This window comes from Melozone crissalis, unplaced genomic scaffold, assembly GCF_028551555.1.
Source record: "Melozone crissalis strain CALT ecotype California unplaced genomic scaffold, PUWL_Pcris_2 ptg000017l_1, whole genome shotgun sequence".
In the NCBI taxonomy this organism is placed as follows: domain Eukaryota; kingdom Metazoa; phylum Chordata; class Aves; order Passeriformes; family Passerellidae; genus Melozone; species Melozone crissalis.
This window is the reverse complement of record NW_026535795.1, coordinates 3,198,699-3,211,699: the sequence shown is the minus strand read 5'-3', so window position 1 is coordinate 3,211,699 and position 13,001 is coordinate 3,198,699. Positions and strand designations below refer to the sequence as shown.

At 40.1% G+C, this 13,001-nt stretch overlaps 1 protein-coding gene across 1 annotated transcript; it reads right to left on the bottom strand.

Moving 5' to 3' along the window:
* Positions 1–956: 956 nt before the first annotated feature.
* RAB22A (RAB22A, member RAS oncogene family) lies at positions 957–12,951 on the bottom strand. Its single transcript, XM_054274343.1, has 7 exons — positions 12,830–12,951; positions 10,918–10,997; positions 8,696–8,777; positions 4,710–4,781; positions 4,475–4,581; positions 2,551–2,660; positions 957–1,198 (listed from the first exon to the last, which is right to left on the bottom strand). The coding sequence occupies exons 1-7, from the start codon at positions 12,863–12,865 to the stop codon at positions 1,101–1,103; spliced, it is 585 nt and encodes a 194-aa protein (XP_054130318.1). The 5' UTR covers positions 12,866–12,951; the 3' UTR covers positions 957–1,100.
* Between the last annotated feature and the right edge of the window lie 50 nt (positions 12,952–13,001).

The following is a 13,001-nucleotide window of genomic DNA, read 5'->3' as shown; positions in this document are numbered from 1 at the left end:
CCTAGATGAAAGCTTGTTCAACAGACAGGCCTTGTGCTGCCCCAACAGGATGTTCTATTGGCCCTTTCAAATGTCATTGAAAGAGAAAGAATTTCATCTGCCTCTGGATGAACTCACAGTGACAATATCTAAAATGCAGGAAAAAACCCTGATGGAGATTCCCCAAGAGTTTATCCCTAGGTGTGGAATGGAAGGAGTGTAGAAGACTCTATTATTTTTTACTGTTTTTACATAATTTATAACACTTTAAACACTGGTCTCATAAATATAATATGAACACTTTACACATGCCAAGCAATTAAAAGCTTCCCCAAAACCTTGTAAGTCTTATCAGAACCACTGGCAGCATCTGTTTACAGCATCTCTTTTTAGTCAGTAACCACTTCATTTAGTCAGATCTACGAGTAATTTTCTTTAACCAATATCTTAATATTAAAAAAACTCGTAACAACAAAAAGATGCCTATCAGCATACCAGTTTGCCTTAAAGTGATTACAGTCAGCATGAAAAAGAAGATTGTCTGTGGTTTAAGATCTGTTGCTTGTGTCCCCACCCCCAGTGCAGATCATCCTTAAATAAAAAGTGCAAATGGGATTTGGGGACTGGATGGACTGATTTGCTATTTGTCTTCAGCTGCTTATTCTGTAGCCATCTCACATCAACTGTCCCATCATACTTTGGAGCAGCTACACCAAAATTTAAAATAGGCTCACTGAAGAAAAGGAAGAAATGCCATCTAACTTCCAGACTCCTCCTAACCCAATCTCCCACAAAAGTGCTCATTTCCCTTTTTACAAAAACCCTCCCAAAACCTTGTTTACAAAACTACGAAAACATTTCAGTTCTAGCATCCATGAAGTCACCTTCCAATCGAGCAAGGCCAAAGAAGTGATGATGGATTCCCTTTGAAGGCAGGGACACTGCAGGCTGCCCTGCCCTCTGCAGTCCTTGCAGGTGTCCGACCAGCCGGGCCCTTCTTGGGGACCTCGCGTGCTTGAACACCAGCAGATAAAGATCTAAGACTGATAGATAAACCCAACGTGAACTATTAACTTCCAAGACCACCTACTGTAATAAAGTTTGACTTTCTAAGGGGTCAGTCAACAGCAGCTGCGCTTTGTCACTGATGGCTGTCGTCGAAGCTTGAAGCCCTTCCCACTGGAGGCGGGGTTGGTGTCAGTGGATGGAATTCTGCGACCTACAAGGAGGCAGGAAAAAGAAATATATAGGAAATGTTAGATTTGAAACTGGTTCTAAGCATCTGGTGTACGCTCTGTATACAAAAATGTGCCTTCAATTAGCTGTAGGTCACTAGGGATGACATTCCTGCCCAGCAGGATGGCAGCAACAGTCTGTGTTATGTCTGTAAGAGGGACGGCTGCACAAAAGGACAGCACAGGCAGTTTGAAGTCAATTTAGCAGCAGTTACACTTCAGATTCATCTAGACCTGGACAGCTAAGCTGTAAAAGCACTTGGAGAATACTTTGCAGGATGCAATACCATCTGGAATAGCTTGAGAACAACCATCTTGACCTGGATTTCCACAGATTACCTGCATCGGGCTTAACAAAGGAGTTCTTGTCGAGAGAGCTGCTTTACTCATCTCATCAGTCTTTACAATGGACTGTTCCTGCTTGAGCATTCTCTTCTGAGGAGGATTTATGATTTTTCCCCCCATAATTTATTCAAGATCAATTTCAGAGAGCAACTATTAAGTCAATAAATCAGGAAGCTAATCTACAGCACATCGTTTTTACATCAGCTTCAATATATTCAGCTGCTTCTATAGACCTTTTTTTTTCCTTAAGTCTGATGTTTCTGCAGTTAGTCCTCTTTTCACAAACAGGCTGACACATCTGCACACTGGTGCTGCTACTTGATACATATCCTCCAAATAGTATTGCATAGAATTCACTTTGGAATACTGTCTTTTTATTCATACGTATAAAAAGTATCATGGTTGTCCTCACCACAAATGGGACAGAAAAGATTTGCAATTTAATATAAAAAACCCCCAAGGTACTACAAACATACTTGAGGAAATTTACGTGCAGTAGTTGCTATTCCCCATGTAGTAATTTGGCATTTATGAATTTTTGTATCTTTAAAAATACATTTTTTTAGCCTAAGTACAAGCACTAAGAGTGAGAACTTAATTCATTTTCTCAGATGTATAAAGTCTGGATCGTCCTCATGCCATTTCCTTCCTCCTCCATAACCTTGGAAGCACTAATTGGAACATTCAATAACAGACATGGTAAGATGACACTGACTTCTGACAGGAGTACCAGGCCTGCTGTTTATCCAGCAGCATCATAGTATGCTGAAAACCTCTAGAAGGAACATTTAGAGGTCATTAGGTGACCAGAAATTCATGCAGCCCATTTTGCAGTTTGTAGTCATGTCAAATTGTAACGACTTTAGTACAAAGTCCATAAATTTTTACCCAAACAGCAAAAAAAAGTAATATAGAAATTTGATTTCTACTCAAGTTTTTTGCAGAAGAAAGTAGTTTAAATACTTACTAATTAAACTGTTTAAATACTTACTAATTTCTATAAAGAGTTCATTAATGTTTATTGCATTTTTCGCACTGGTCTCTACAAATATTGCATGAATGGAATCTGCATAGTCTTTAGCATCTTTTTCCATGACTTCTCTGGGAAAAAAAAACAAAACAAAAAAAAAAACAAAGAGAAATTCATGAATGCAAAAGAACCCCATTAGTCAAAACCTTAAGGGACAGATAAAGTTTTTAAGTGTCTCCTATAATGAATATTTTAGCTGTTTAGCATCACAGTGCTCCCTCATGCTGAAGCTGATGCTCATTCTTTACCCTGTGCTGTCTCCCTGCCTTGAGGTATGAGCACAGTCATGAACTACCCAAGGCCTTCATCCACCTGACAACACTGCAGTGAATTTGTCTGGAGTGCTCTAAGCTTAGGCCTGCAATCAATCCTTCTGGTGTGATATTCACCCCACCAGCTTTATATGTTCTAAGAAAATCCTAAAGCATTATTTCCAATCATGCTGTGCATTTCTTATGACTGTTTACCAAACCAAAGTATCTCCCAACACTGCACAAATCATCAGCACAGCATTTACTTTGCATGAATATGTAGCTATAAAAAAGGAATATTTTTATACTGAGCACACAGGTGTACAAGTTATTCTGCACCCCAAAGTAGGCAAGTTGATGATTTTGTATATTTCCTGAAACAAAATGAAAAATACAAACCCCAGTAGCTGTAAGGAACTCTGGACTTTACATTGTATCACTTCACGTACAATTTCTATCACACACAGGCTACTTTCAGTAATGAGGGACTTTAGGATATCAAGACCATGGACTTTGAGCAGTGACTCAAATATTGCCTCTGACTAAAGTACAAGGAATCTTCCTCATTAGCTTGAAGAGCAATGTTTGCACTTATGATGCCAGCGAGATGTGAATTCTGTTCTAAATAATTTTACACTTTATTTCCTTCAAAAGACATGCTACTTCTAATGAAAGTTATTAGAGCTCACTAGACAACTTCTAGGTATTAACAATTTGCAAAACCATACTCAGAGCAACCTTTGCAGTGGTTCTTTAAACATATAACCAGCTGTCTCCTTGGAGACACCAGCTGTGGTGCCTTTTCCAGCAAAACCTAAACCCAAGAAGTTTACACACACCTTCTTTCTGAATTTTGGCTTATTTAACCAGGACATCAATAAAAAAGGCCTTCTTTTGTTTTTAGTACATGCCTTCCTGAAAGTTTGGCTGTTCATAAAGTTTCTCAAGAGCTTTTCCCGCTCCCTGCAACTATTTTGGCCCCAGCCAATTCCACCCCAATATTTAAGCAGGGAAGGAGGGCACCTGAACAAGCAAGTTAAAAAAACCTACACAATGCTTTCCAACAGGCTTGGTGTTTTTCCTAACAAAATGAGGTGCTACAGACTGACAGGGGCACTTCTTGTAAAGTGAGGTAAACAGCTTCTATTACACTATAGTTTCACAGGCAGTTTAGGTTTGTGTAACTTGGCACTGCCACCAGAAAAGGTAATCCTGTCTCCCTGTAAACTGCTCATTCCTAACTCTGCTATCCCCACACGCTATGCCAGCAAGTGTTCATGGTGTGAGAAAGATAAATATACTTGGATCAGTTTTGGGGTTTTTTTATAAGGGTTAGTTTTAATCTGGATCTATTTTACAGCCCAATTTACTGCCCAATCACAGGTGTACTCACACCAGCACAGGGGAGAAAGTGGGTGAGACCATCCAAGGGCAGACTAACCACATCTTCTGACAGCACAAGCAGCTCAAACCCCATGTCCTCTGACAGCAGAAACAGCTCAAATCCCTTGTGAAACTACAGCACTACAGCAGAACAGCTTAAATTGTTCTATACCTTTCAGCTGCTCTAAAATATTAAAATATTTAATGCTAGGGCTTAAGGAAAACCCTCAAAATTGACAGCAGTTATTTACCTGACATCATTAAGATCACACTTATTTCCTGCAATAGCTACAACAATGTTGGGAGGTCCATGCTGGCGAAGTTCTTTCACCCAGTTCTTTAATGTTGAGAAAGTTTCCTAATGTGGGGAAAAAAAAAAAAAAGAAGAGGACGGAAAGAATTAAGAAATTAAGAGTCAGAACTGGCCCATGACACAAATAAAAAACCCCAGAAGTTGCAATGCTGGGTCAAGATCAGGTTTCTTACCTCTTTTGTGATGTCATACACTATAATGGCTGCTGCTGACCCTCGGTAATACATCGGGGCTAAAGCTCGGAACTGGAAAAGACAGAAAACACAAACCTGATCTTCCCTGCCTCCAGAACCTCACTAGCATTAGTGGTACTACTGAAAAAAGGGAAAACCAAGATCACAGCAGTGAGAAACTTTCCTTTACATCACAATTAGTCTGTGCAGCAGAGCACACAATCTCCCAGGAAGGCATTGTTCTCCTAAGGACAGGCAATAAATCCTGTGGGGCTCAGCAGCACCTACTGCAAACAGCAGCAAAGCAAACTTGATCTTATTTTGTCTAGATTAGAACCTCTCCCTTAACAGACTGTCTACACAAACATGCATGTGCTCAACTTTAAACACCAAACAAGGGCAAAAATGCAGGGAGAAGCAAGGTCAACTTTGACTAAGACAAAAATGTTAAGAAAACTAGCATTTAGTAATTTTGATCTGAAATGTTCAGAAGCTGCTGTCAACTCCTAGCCCCATGGATCAATCACCAGCCTTAAATGCTAGAAATGTTGATTTCTTCAGAATCTAACTTATGGCTTTAATGATTTTGCTTCAGTTTTTCCCTCAAATTTAGAAGTATGTTTAAACCAAAAAACTGCAAAAGCCCACACCTATCTGCCCTGTTGGAAGCAGAGCTTTAAGGAACACACTAGATAAAAGGCTGCTTTCTTGCAATTTTCAGAATTAAATCTACAGCAGGTCTGTTTGCTTTGTAGGGCTGTACTTTTGAGTAGACAGAACCTTACGAATCCAGTGCTAAAAAAAGTAATAAAGTAGACAATCAAGTTGCATCAAAAATCTCAATGAAGCATTCTTAAGAACAGTGGGATATTCTGCCAACTTTAAAAAAGCCAAGACAACCAATCTAGCAACCACAACTCTCCTTCAAAGTGCAGAATAAACTGCATGTATTGGTTTCATGTAAGCATTATGATTTAGAGCTTTTGTGCATCTTATTACTCAGGGCAAAAATAATGAATTGGATACAGTTTTTCATAAAGGCTTATTCATTTCTAATAAAATACCAATTTCCTTTTGCTTAGTACAGTTCAACTGAGAGCAATATAATAAATCATAAAAATCTTGCTATAAAGCAGAATTCCAGACCATTTACATTTGGCTCTCAAATTCTGTTTTGAAAATAGGATTTTGAACGCAAAGTTCAGAATATAAAAATATTTAATAGTGGGAAAGGGAAACACGGGCAGGCATTCAGTTCACATTGGGACATAATCTCTCTCTTCCTTCTAAGTACTAAAATATAAAGGGAAACATATTTGGTAAACCACCACTTGGACTGGTTGCAACCTGGCTTTTTGATTATTCACTATTTACATTGGGAATAAACCAACTTTCACTTGCTGATTTTGTATTACTCTCATTTCCTGTGTGCTAACACTTAGATACTTTTTTCCACCTAAGAGCAGTCAGCAAATAAAATATATTAACAAAACAGATGTTACCAGGAACACTGGATTTTCCTTTTGCAATTTTTCCAAAGACTTCAGCTTGCCCCCCAGCCTCCAATTTGTGTTTTGAGAGAATTATTAATGTAATTATGCATAATGTAACTATGCAGGGAAACTCAAAACTGTTCGGTAAGAAGGCAAAAATCCTAATTACCATAAGTGACCTCCTATCAATTGAACTCAGTGCAGAAGAAATGAGAGAAGAAATAAGGTATGTGTGTAAATGAGGTGTGTGAATGACTTGGTACACATTTCCAGCTCTGGAACAAGGCTGTCCAGGCACCCCAAAGCCGCTGAGAGCAAGGGGGTGCCCAGTGCAGAGCAGCACTGTTTGCAGCTGGGCTTTGAAATGGGAAACAGCAAACACTCCTCAAGAAGCCGGGACTGTGAATTCCAAGCATTCCACACCACAGCTCAGCAGAGACATTTCGGTTCCAAGAATGGTGTGGACATTTTTAGTATTCCAGATCTATTCCACAGAGGGAATCCCTTCCATAATTCATCGGCAGATATGTTGCATGACCAGAAAACTGTGCTACAGATTTCAGGGCAGGCAGGTGTACAGCCCATTTGTGACAGCAGTGACAATGCAAAAGAGAAAGGATCTTTGTGAAGACACTGAATCATTTCAGAGTAAACATCCCTGCTCACATTTCACTGATTCCCTTGGTTATATTGGAGTCTCAAGTGACTTCTCTCAGACATGGAATATAAAATTTCACAGGTATCACAGCTCCTGGCTCAGAGTCCTGTAAAGACACCTTTCCTTTTTTGATTCAATAAAGATATCAAGCAACTTGTATGGAAGAAAAGTAAAGAGGTATCACTGAGAGTCCAAAAATAGACCAGGAACATGCTGGTCATGTACAGAGATGCTTCCTCAGATTAGATGTGCTCAAGCCAAATTCCAGGGTCCTCCCATTGCTTGCACAGTTAAAGTGAACAGGATGGAATGCTAAAACAGAATGGATGCTTCCTGCCAAATAGTGGCAGGCATGTTTATAAAGCTTTTCATTTAAGAGTACCAACCTCTAAAAATTCATACTCTACCTCTCAGAATATCACTTTGCAGCAATAACATTCCAGAATGGGCTACAATGTTCACTCAAGACAAACTATTTACAGCAAATGCTGACTGACTGCTGGGAATGGAAGGGCTCAGGATATTTTTGATAACACAGATACTATTGGACATATTCCTGGGAAACATCCCTGACAACTTCAGTTTGCTTTATATGGTGCTGCTGGAAGGAAATAAATTGTCATTCAAAACTGACAGCACTAAATCACAATACAAATACACTTGAGCTACTTCCTAGGCTGTTATCAAGCCAAAAGCTGGCAGCTCAGTTCCACCAGGAATCCTAAAGGTCAAGTCCCTGTGGACAGGGATGACTGAGGCTTTACAAAGTGTTTGTTTTGTTTGTTATTATTGGGAGGGTTGTTTTGTTGGTTTGTTTGTTTGGGTTGTTTCTCAAGCCAATCCTGAAAAGCAGTAGAGCTGTATTTGCCAATTCTTATCCTAAAGTTCTAAGCCAGCCTTTATCACAGTTACCTCACATCCTAATTAAACTCATCTCGAGTAATTGGCAGCTGCCAGCAGTTCACTTGCAGTCAGAGCAAGAATAAGCACTGTTAATGCAGCTACTGTAATTTCTACCACTCTTACTAGTAATCCATAAGCAAGCCAGCTCCCTAGCAAAGACTTCCTTTTAATTTCAAGTGAAAATCATGCAAATTAATTAGCTGGGATTTCATGTGATTAGTCATTTTCCTCAAAGCTTTTGTTGCCTTCCCTCAGAACTATGCATGCTGCAGAGATCAAAACCCCAAACTACCAAATTAAAATTTAAATTTCAAAAGAGATTGGACACAGCTTCTAACACCATCAGATTTGATTAGTAAAACTTCACAAAAGAATAAAAGAGTAGTTATCACCTGTAACACTGCTTGAAACTGCTCTGGAAAACCTAACTCTACATCCTACTCACATTTACAACCCCAACAGTGAAGCTAACAGAATGTGTCAGCAGTTGTATATTTTTCCAGAATCAAGGCCTTACTTGTACTATGGAACATGGTAATTCATCTCACTTTGATTCTTGTGTTGCTCACTGACAGCAAATATTGCAGTTGGAGGTTTAAAACTCAGCTCAGAAATGGTACTGGAGAGAGCTGCTGGCTTCCCCCCAGAGCAGCCTTGTTCTCTGTGGAAAGACCTTTCCCTTTCAGTGAATCTAAACCCAGACTATAGTTTCATAAACTCCTCCTAGGTAATCTTCCTTACCTTTACACTTAAATCATGACAATGAAAAATAAAAACAGATCTACAGCACCCACATCTTGATAGGAATCTGCACAGAAACAAGTGTTCTAATACATGTTTGTAAAACCAGATCACTTTGTGACTTCCAGGGGCAGAGTAGAAAACAACCCAAACTGGCCCAAACTTTCTCCACAAATATTGGTTATACTTACCCTCTCCTGTCCAGCTGTATCCCAAATCAGGAATTTATGCAGCTCATTTTGATACTGTACAGTCTTGGTCATAAATGAGGCTCTGAAAAAAAAAGACACAGTTCATGCTTTTTGAGAATATAAATATATCCTCAGAACATTATACATATATAAATGAGAATATAAATATATCTTCAGAACATTCATTACCACCATGAGCTTTCAAGAAGGTTCACAATCCAATAAAAGTGAGCCTAGTTGCATTTCAACACCATTAATTAGCTGATGTATTTGTGCAATGAGTGAAGAAGACCAAAGTGAGAGGATATCTCTTGTAAAGCACAGCAGAGACTTTCACTTCCTTCAAGACTGCTGCAAATTATGCATCAAATCTGAATTCTCTGGTCAATATGGAAACAGTTTCCTGAATCATAGATTCTCACTGAATTTATCTTACTTGGTTCTACAAACCACAACATCCCTGTACAGTCAATGTGAACTGCAAAGTTGCGTTTCTGTAATTCACATCCCAACTAAACCATCCCCAGTGGTGCCTGACAAGAGGCTTCTCAAAATCCTCTGACAATTGAGTGGACAAATCCCTCCAAACTGGAGTTATCCTTGATGACTTTTTGTAGGAATAATGTCTGGTTTGTTATTAAATTTCCCAGCTGCTTTTCCCAGCCAAGTAGGCACTATAACTTGTTTGATATTCCTTTTTGATGCTATAAATAATATTCTGCAGTACCTAAAGTATTTGCTGGTTAAATCTGCCCTCAGCATCCTGAGGGGAGAAAAGCTGCAGAATTCTGACAGGGCTTCTGCAGCTGCCCATGTCAGGAATTGAGCAATGAACATTGACAACAACAAAGTGTGATTGCTCAGCTGATTCTAAGAGGAATGAAAACAGGACAGGAAACAAGATTGTATCTCATGAACTCAAAGACCCAGAGAATAAAGTTGAAACATTCTCAGCTTTAGTTTTGCAAGACTCTCAAAGCTCTTCTAATCCTTACTTTGTCTTTTCCACCTACTATTCCCAATTGGGAATTAAAAGCAAGGCATTAAAAAAAAGGAAAAATTAATTTACTTTAAGTTTTTGGACTGTGTATCTTGTTGGAGCTTAACATAATCCCTACATTTGGGCAAGTTTTGATTCTTTTATATAGCAAATTACCAAAATAACCAGTCCTCAGAGCAGTGAATGATTTTGCTAAGGCTGGCAAAAGATAGATTTTCAGTCTGTCACTTCAAGCAGCTATAATGATCTCAGTACCAATAAACCTCTGTTAACAGAGAAATTCAAACAAAAGCACACTTCTAAAGAACATTTTGCAGTTCAACATCAGTATTTATACTCGAAAAAAGAGAAGGGTGTAAGGGAAAAGAGAGAGATCACAGAGACCCAATTTTTCAGAAGGACAGGATGAGACACAGCTGATCTTTATCAGCAGGATCTTTTTTGGTAGAAGCTGCAGCAGAGCCTGTGGGACACCACACCTGAGACAGGAAGTTGTGCTGACACTCCCACACACCTCTTGGCATCAAGCAAAGTTCCCTAAGCCAAAAATTGATTCTCATCAAAGCAGCCCAAAAAAAAAAGACAGCAAAAGAAAGAAAAAGATCCAACCACTCCAAGAATTCCTGATGTTTGCTCTTCCTTCCATCCATTCAAAGATTTGAGATCAATAATGTTGCTACTCTGAGGCTCAAATTTCAAATATTCCCCTTACCTATGAGACCTACTGCAAAAACAGTGTCATCAGTTAGATTTGTGTGTGCATTGCCTACAGATGTGTAACATTTTAACTAATTAATGGTGAGACCTACCTGAATTAGTATGTTAACCACCCTCAAAAACCTAGGAGACTTACAGTACTTGAGTCTTAAAAAAATGAATTAGAAACCGCGGAGTTGCATAATAATTAGAATTTGAAATTTAAGGATTGTGCATGAGAAAAGCATACTGTCCCTTTAGAAGAAGCACCTGTAGTGTAATTTATTCATTGTTAGCTTAGATCAACAATACAAAAATGGGTCCAGACCTTACACCTGAAAATGGAAGCTGCAGGAGTGCTGAGAGCACTCCTATGTGTCCTGAGGTAGCTCACCAGCTTAATTAAGGCTGCAGTTATGTTTATTACCACACTTAGCTGCCACACACGAAGAACTCCCAAGTGATCCATTCAGGTAATTTCATTTTATTCTTGCATAAATCACATTTACTTCATTTACTTTCTTACCCTATTGTTGGGTTGATGTTGGGATCAAAGCTATCTTCAACAAATCTCCACACAATACTTGATTTGCCCACACCAGTGTCCTAAAAAAAGAACAGAAAACGTCGAAAGCATTATTAATTACTACAGACATGATTCTCTTGTCCTCAAATCCTGCAGTAAACTGCAGTGAATAACACATCCCTGCAGAAAATCTCAGAGAAGTTGTGAAATCCTTCAGGTATTACATTAATTTAGTAGAAAATGAAAGGTCTGTTACAAGTTATAGTCTTCAAACAAAATTTTTAAGATTTTTTTGAAGAACCACAAAAATCTGCATTCACATATTATTACTCAAACTTTAAGCTTTTTTACAAAGCTATGCACACCTTCCAATGGAACAGCAGTGGGAAAAGACCACTTTTGGTAAAACATACAGCAACTGAATATGGCTTAGCAGGATAGAGGACCAGTGGAGTACATGAAATTATACAAGTGTGACACATGCATTCAACCTCTGACTAATGCTGTCCCACCCCGCTTAATGAAAGACTTGAAATTTCTTCTGTGACACACCTGAAACACGTTACTAATGCAACTCTACGTGCTAAAAATGGTGAAAGAGGAAACAAACCATGAAGATTCTGGATTGTGTATATCTTTGCACCCTCAACTCCATGGTTAAAAAGCAAAAGATACAGAGAAGTCACATTTAGAAGTGAAATTAAACTCTTAGTGGTAAAACACTTCTCAGTAGAAGCTGAACATTTGAAATTGTATTTTATTTAAGATGTGTGAAAACAAACTTTTTGCTTTACATTTCCTGAGTCATTAAAACTTTAAGAAATAAACCCCTGAGGAATTGCTTCACTGAAAATGAAGTTTTACATCATTCATGCTTTTTTTTTTTTCAAACCTCCTGAATATGGCAGTAATTTGGGTACACTATGTACAATTGCGTTCATCTTGCCAAGCTATTTTCTTCTTGAAAAAAACCACATTATCATAGCTCTGTATTTTTCACTGTTTGCAGTCTCATTAATCAGAGCAAACCTTAAAAAGAGAAACACAGATGTGGCTCCTGGCTCAGGGAATTCAAGGACAAGTTTTCCCGGGTGCTTATTCTCTTTTTCTTTTCCACCAAAAGGTTTCTCAGGCCAGGCAAACACAAACAGTAGTTATCCCAAATACCTTCACAACACGAAGGGCACGCAAACACGTAATCTTCCCCTCTGAAGGGCAAGGTGGCCATTTAAAGCAGAAAACAACTCTGAACAGAGAGTTTCAATGCTGGTAATGACACCTCCACCTGTTCACCGTCGGGCTCTCCAACCAAACCAAGCCAACAAACAGCTTCATACCCTTACAAATTTTTAAATTTCTGCTTCACTTTGCTCCACATCTCCTCCTTCCACCACCTGCAAGACTTCCCTGCAAATGTTCCTACAATATAAGTTCAGGCCCCTCCCTCTCTCCCACCAGTTAGATTTCAGGTGCTTCTATTTATTTTGTGCACTCCAAACCCGAAAAGGCCTGGGAGGAAGAGCGAAGGGCGCATTAGATAATCATGCTTCCTCTCTTATTTTTTAAAAAGGAGAACAGGGCAGAAAAGAAGCGATATTGACCCCTGGCAGACACCTCCCTCGCGGAGAGGAAGGCGCGTCCGCCCGCTCCCCTCAGAGGGACGGGGCGAGGGCCCGGCAGCGCCCGGGAGAGCTCCCCGCGCTCGGCGCCTCTCCGGGCTCTGGCAGAGGCTCTCCAGGCTCTGAGGGAAGCTTTCCGCCATCGCCACAGAGCCTCTCCAGCCCCTGACAGAGGCTCTCCGCCATCACCAGACGCTTCCCGAGCTCTGACAAGAGGCTCCCCGCCACCACAGAGCTTCTCCAGCCAGCCCCTCATTTCCCTCCCACCCTCTCTCCCGCCGCCCAGCACTTACCCCCAGAAGGCAAACTTTCAGCTCCCTCAGAGCCATGGCCGGGCAGGCAGCGCCTTCAGCGAGCGCCTGAGACGCGGCCCAGCACGATCATCGCCGTCCCCGCGGCGGCCGCCCCCCGCCCGCCCCGGTTACCCGCACACCGCGCTCCTCCTCAGGCTGCGCGGACGCGCCG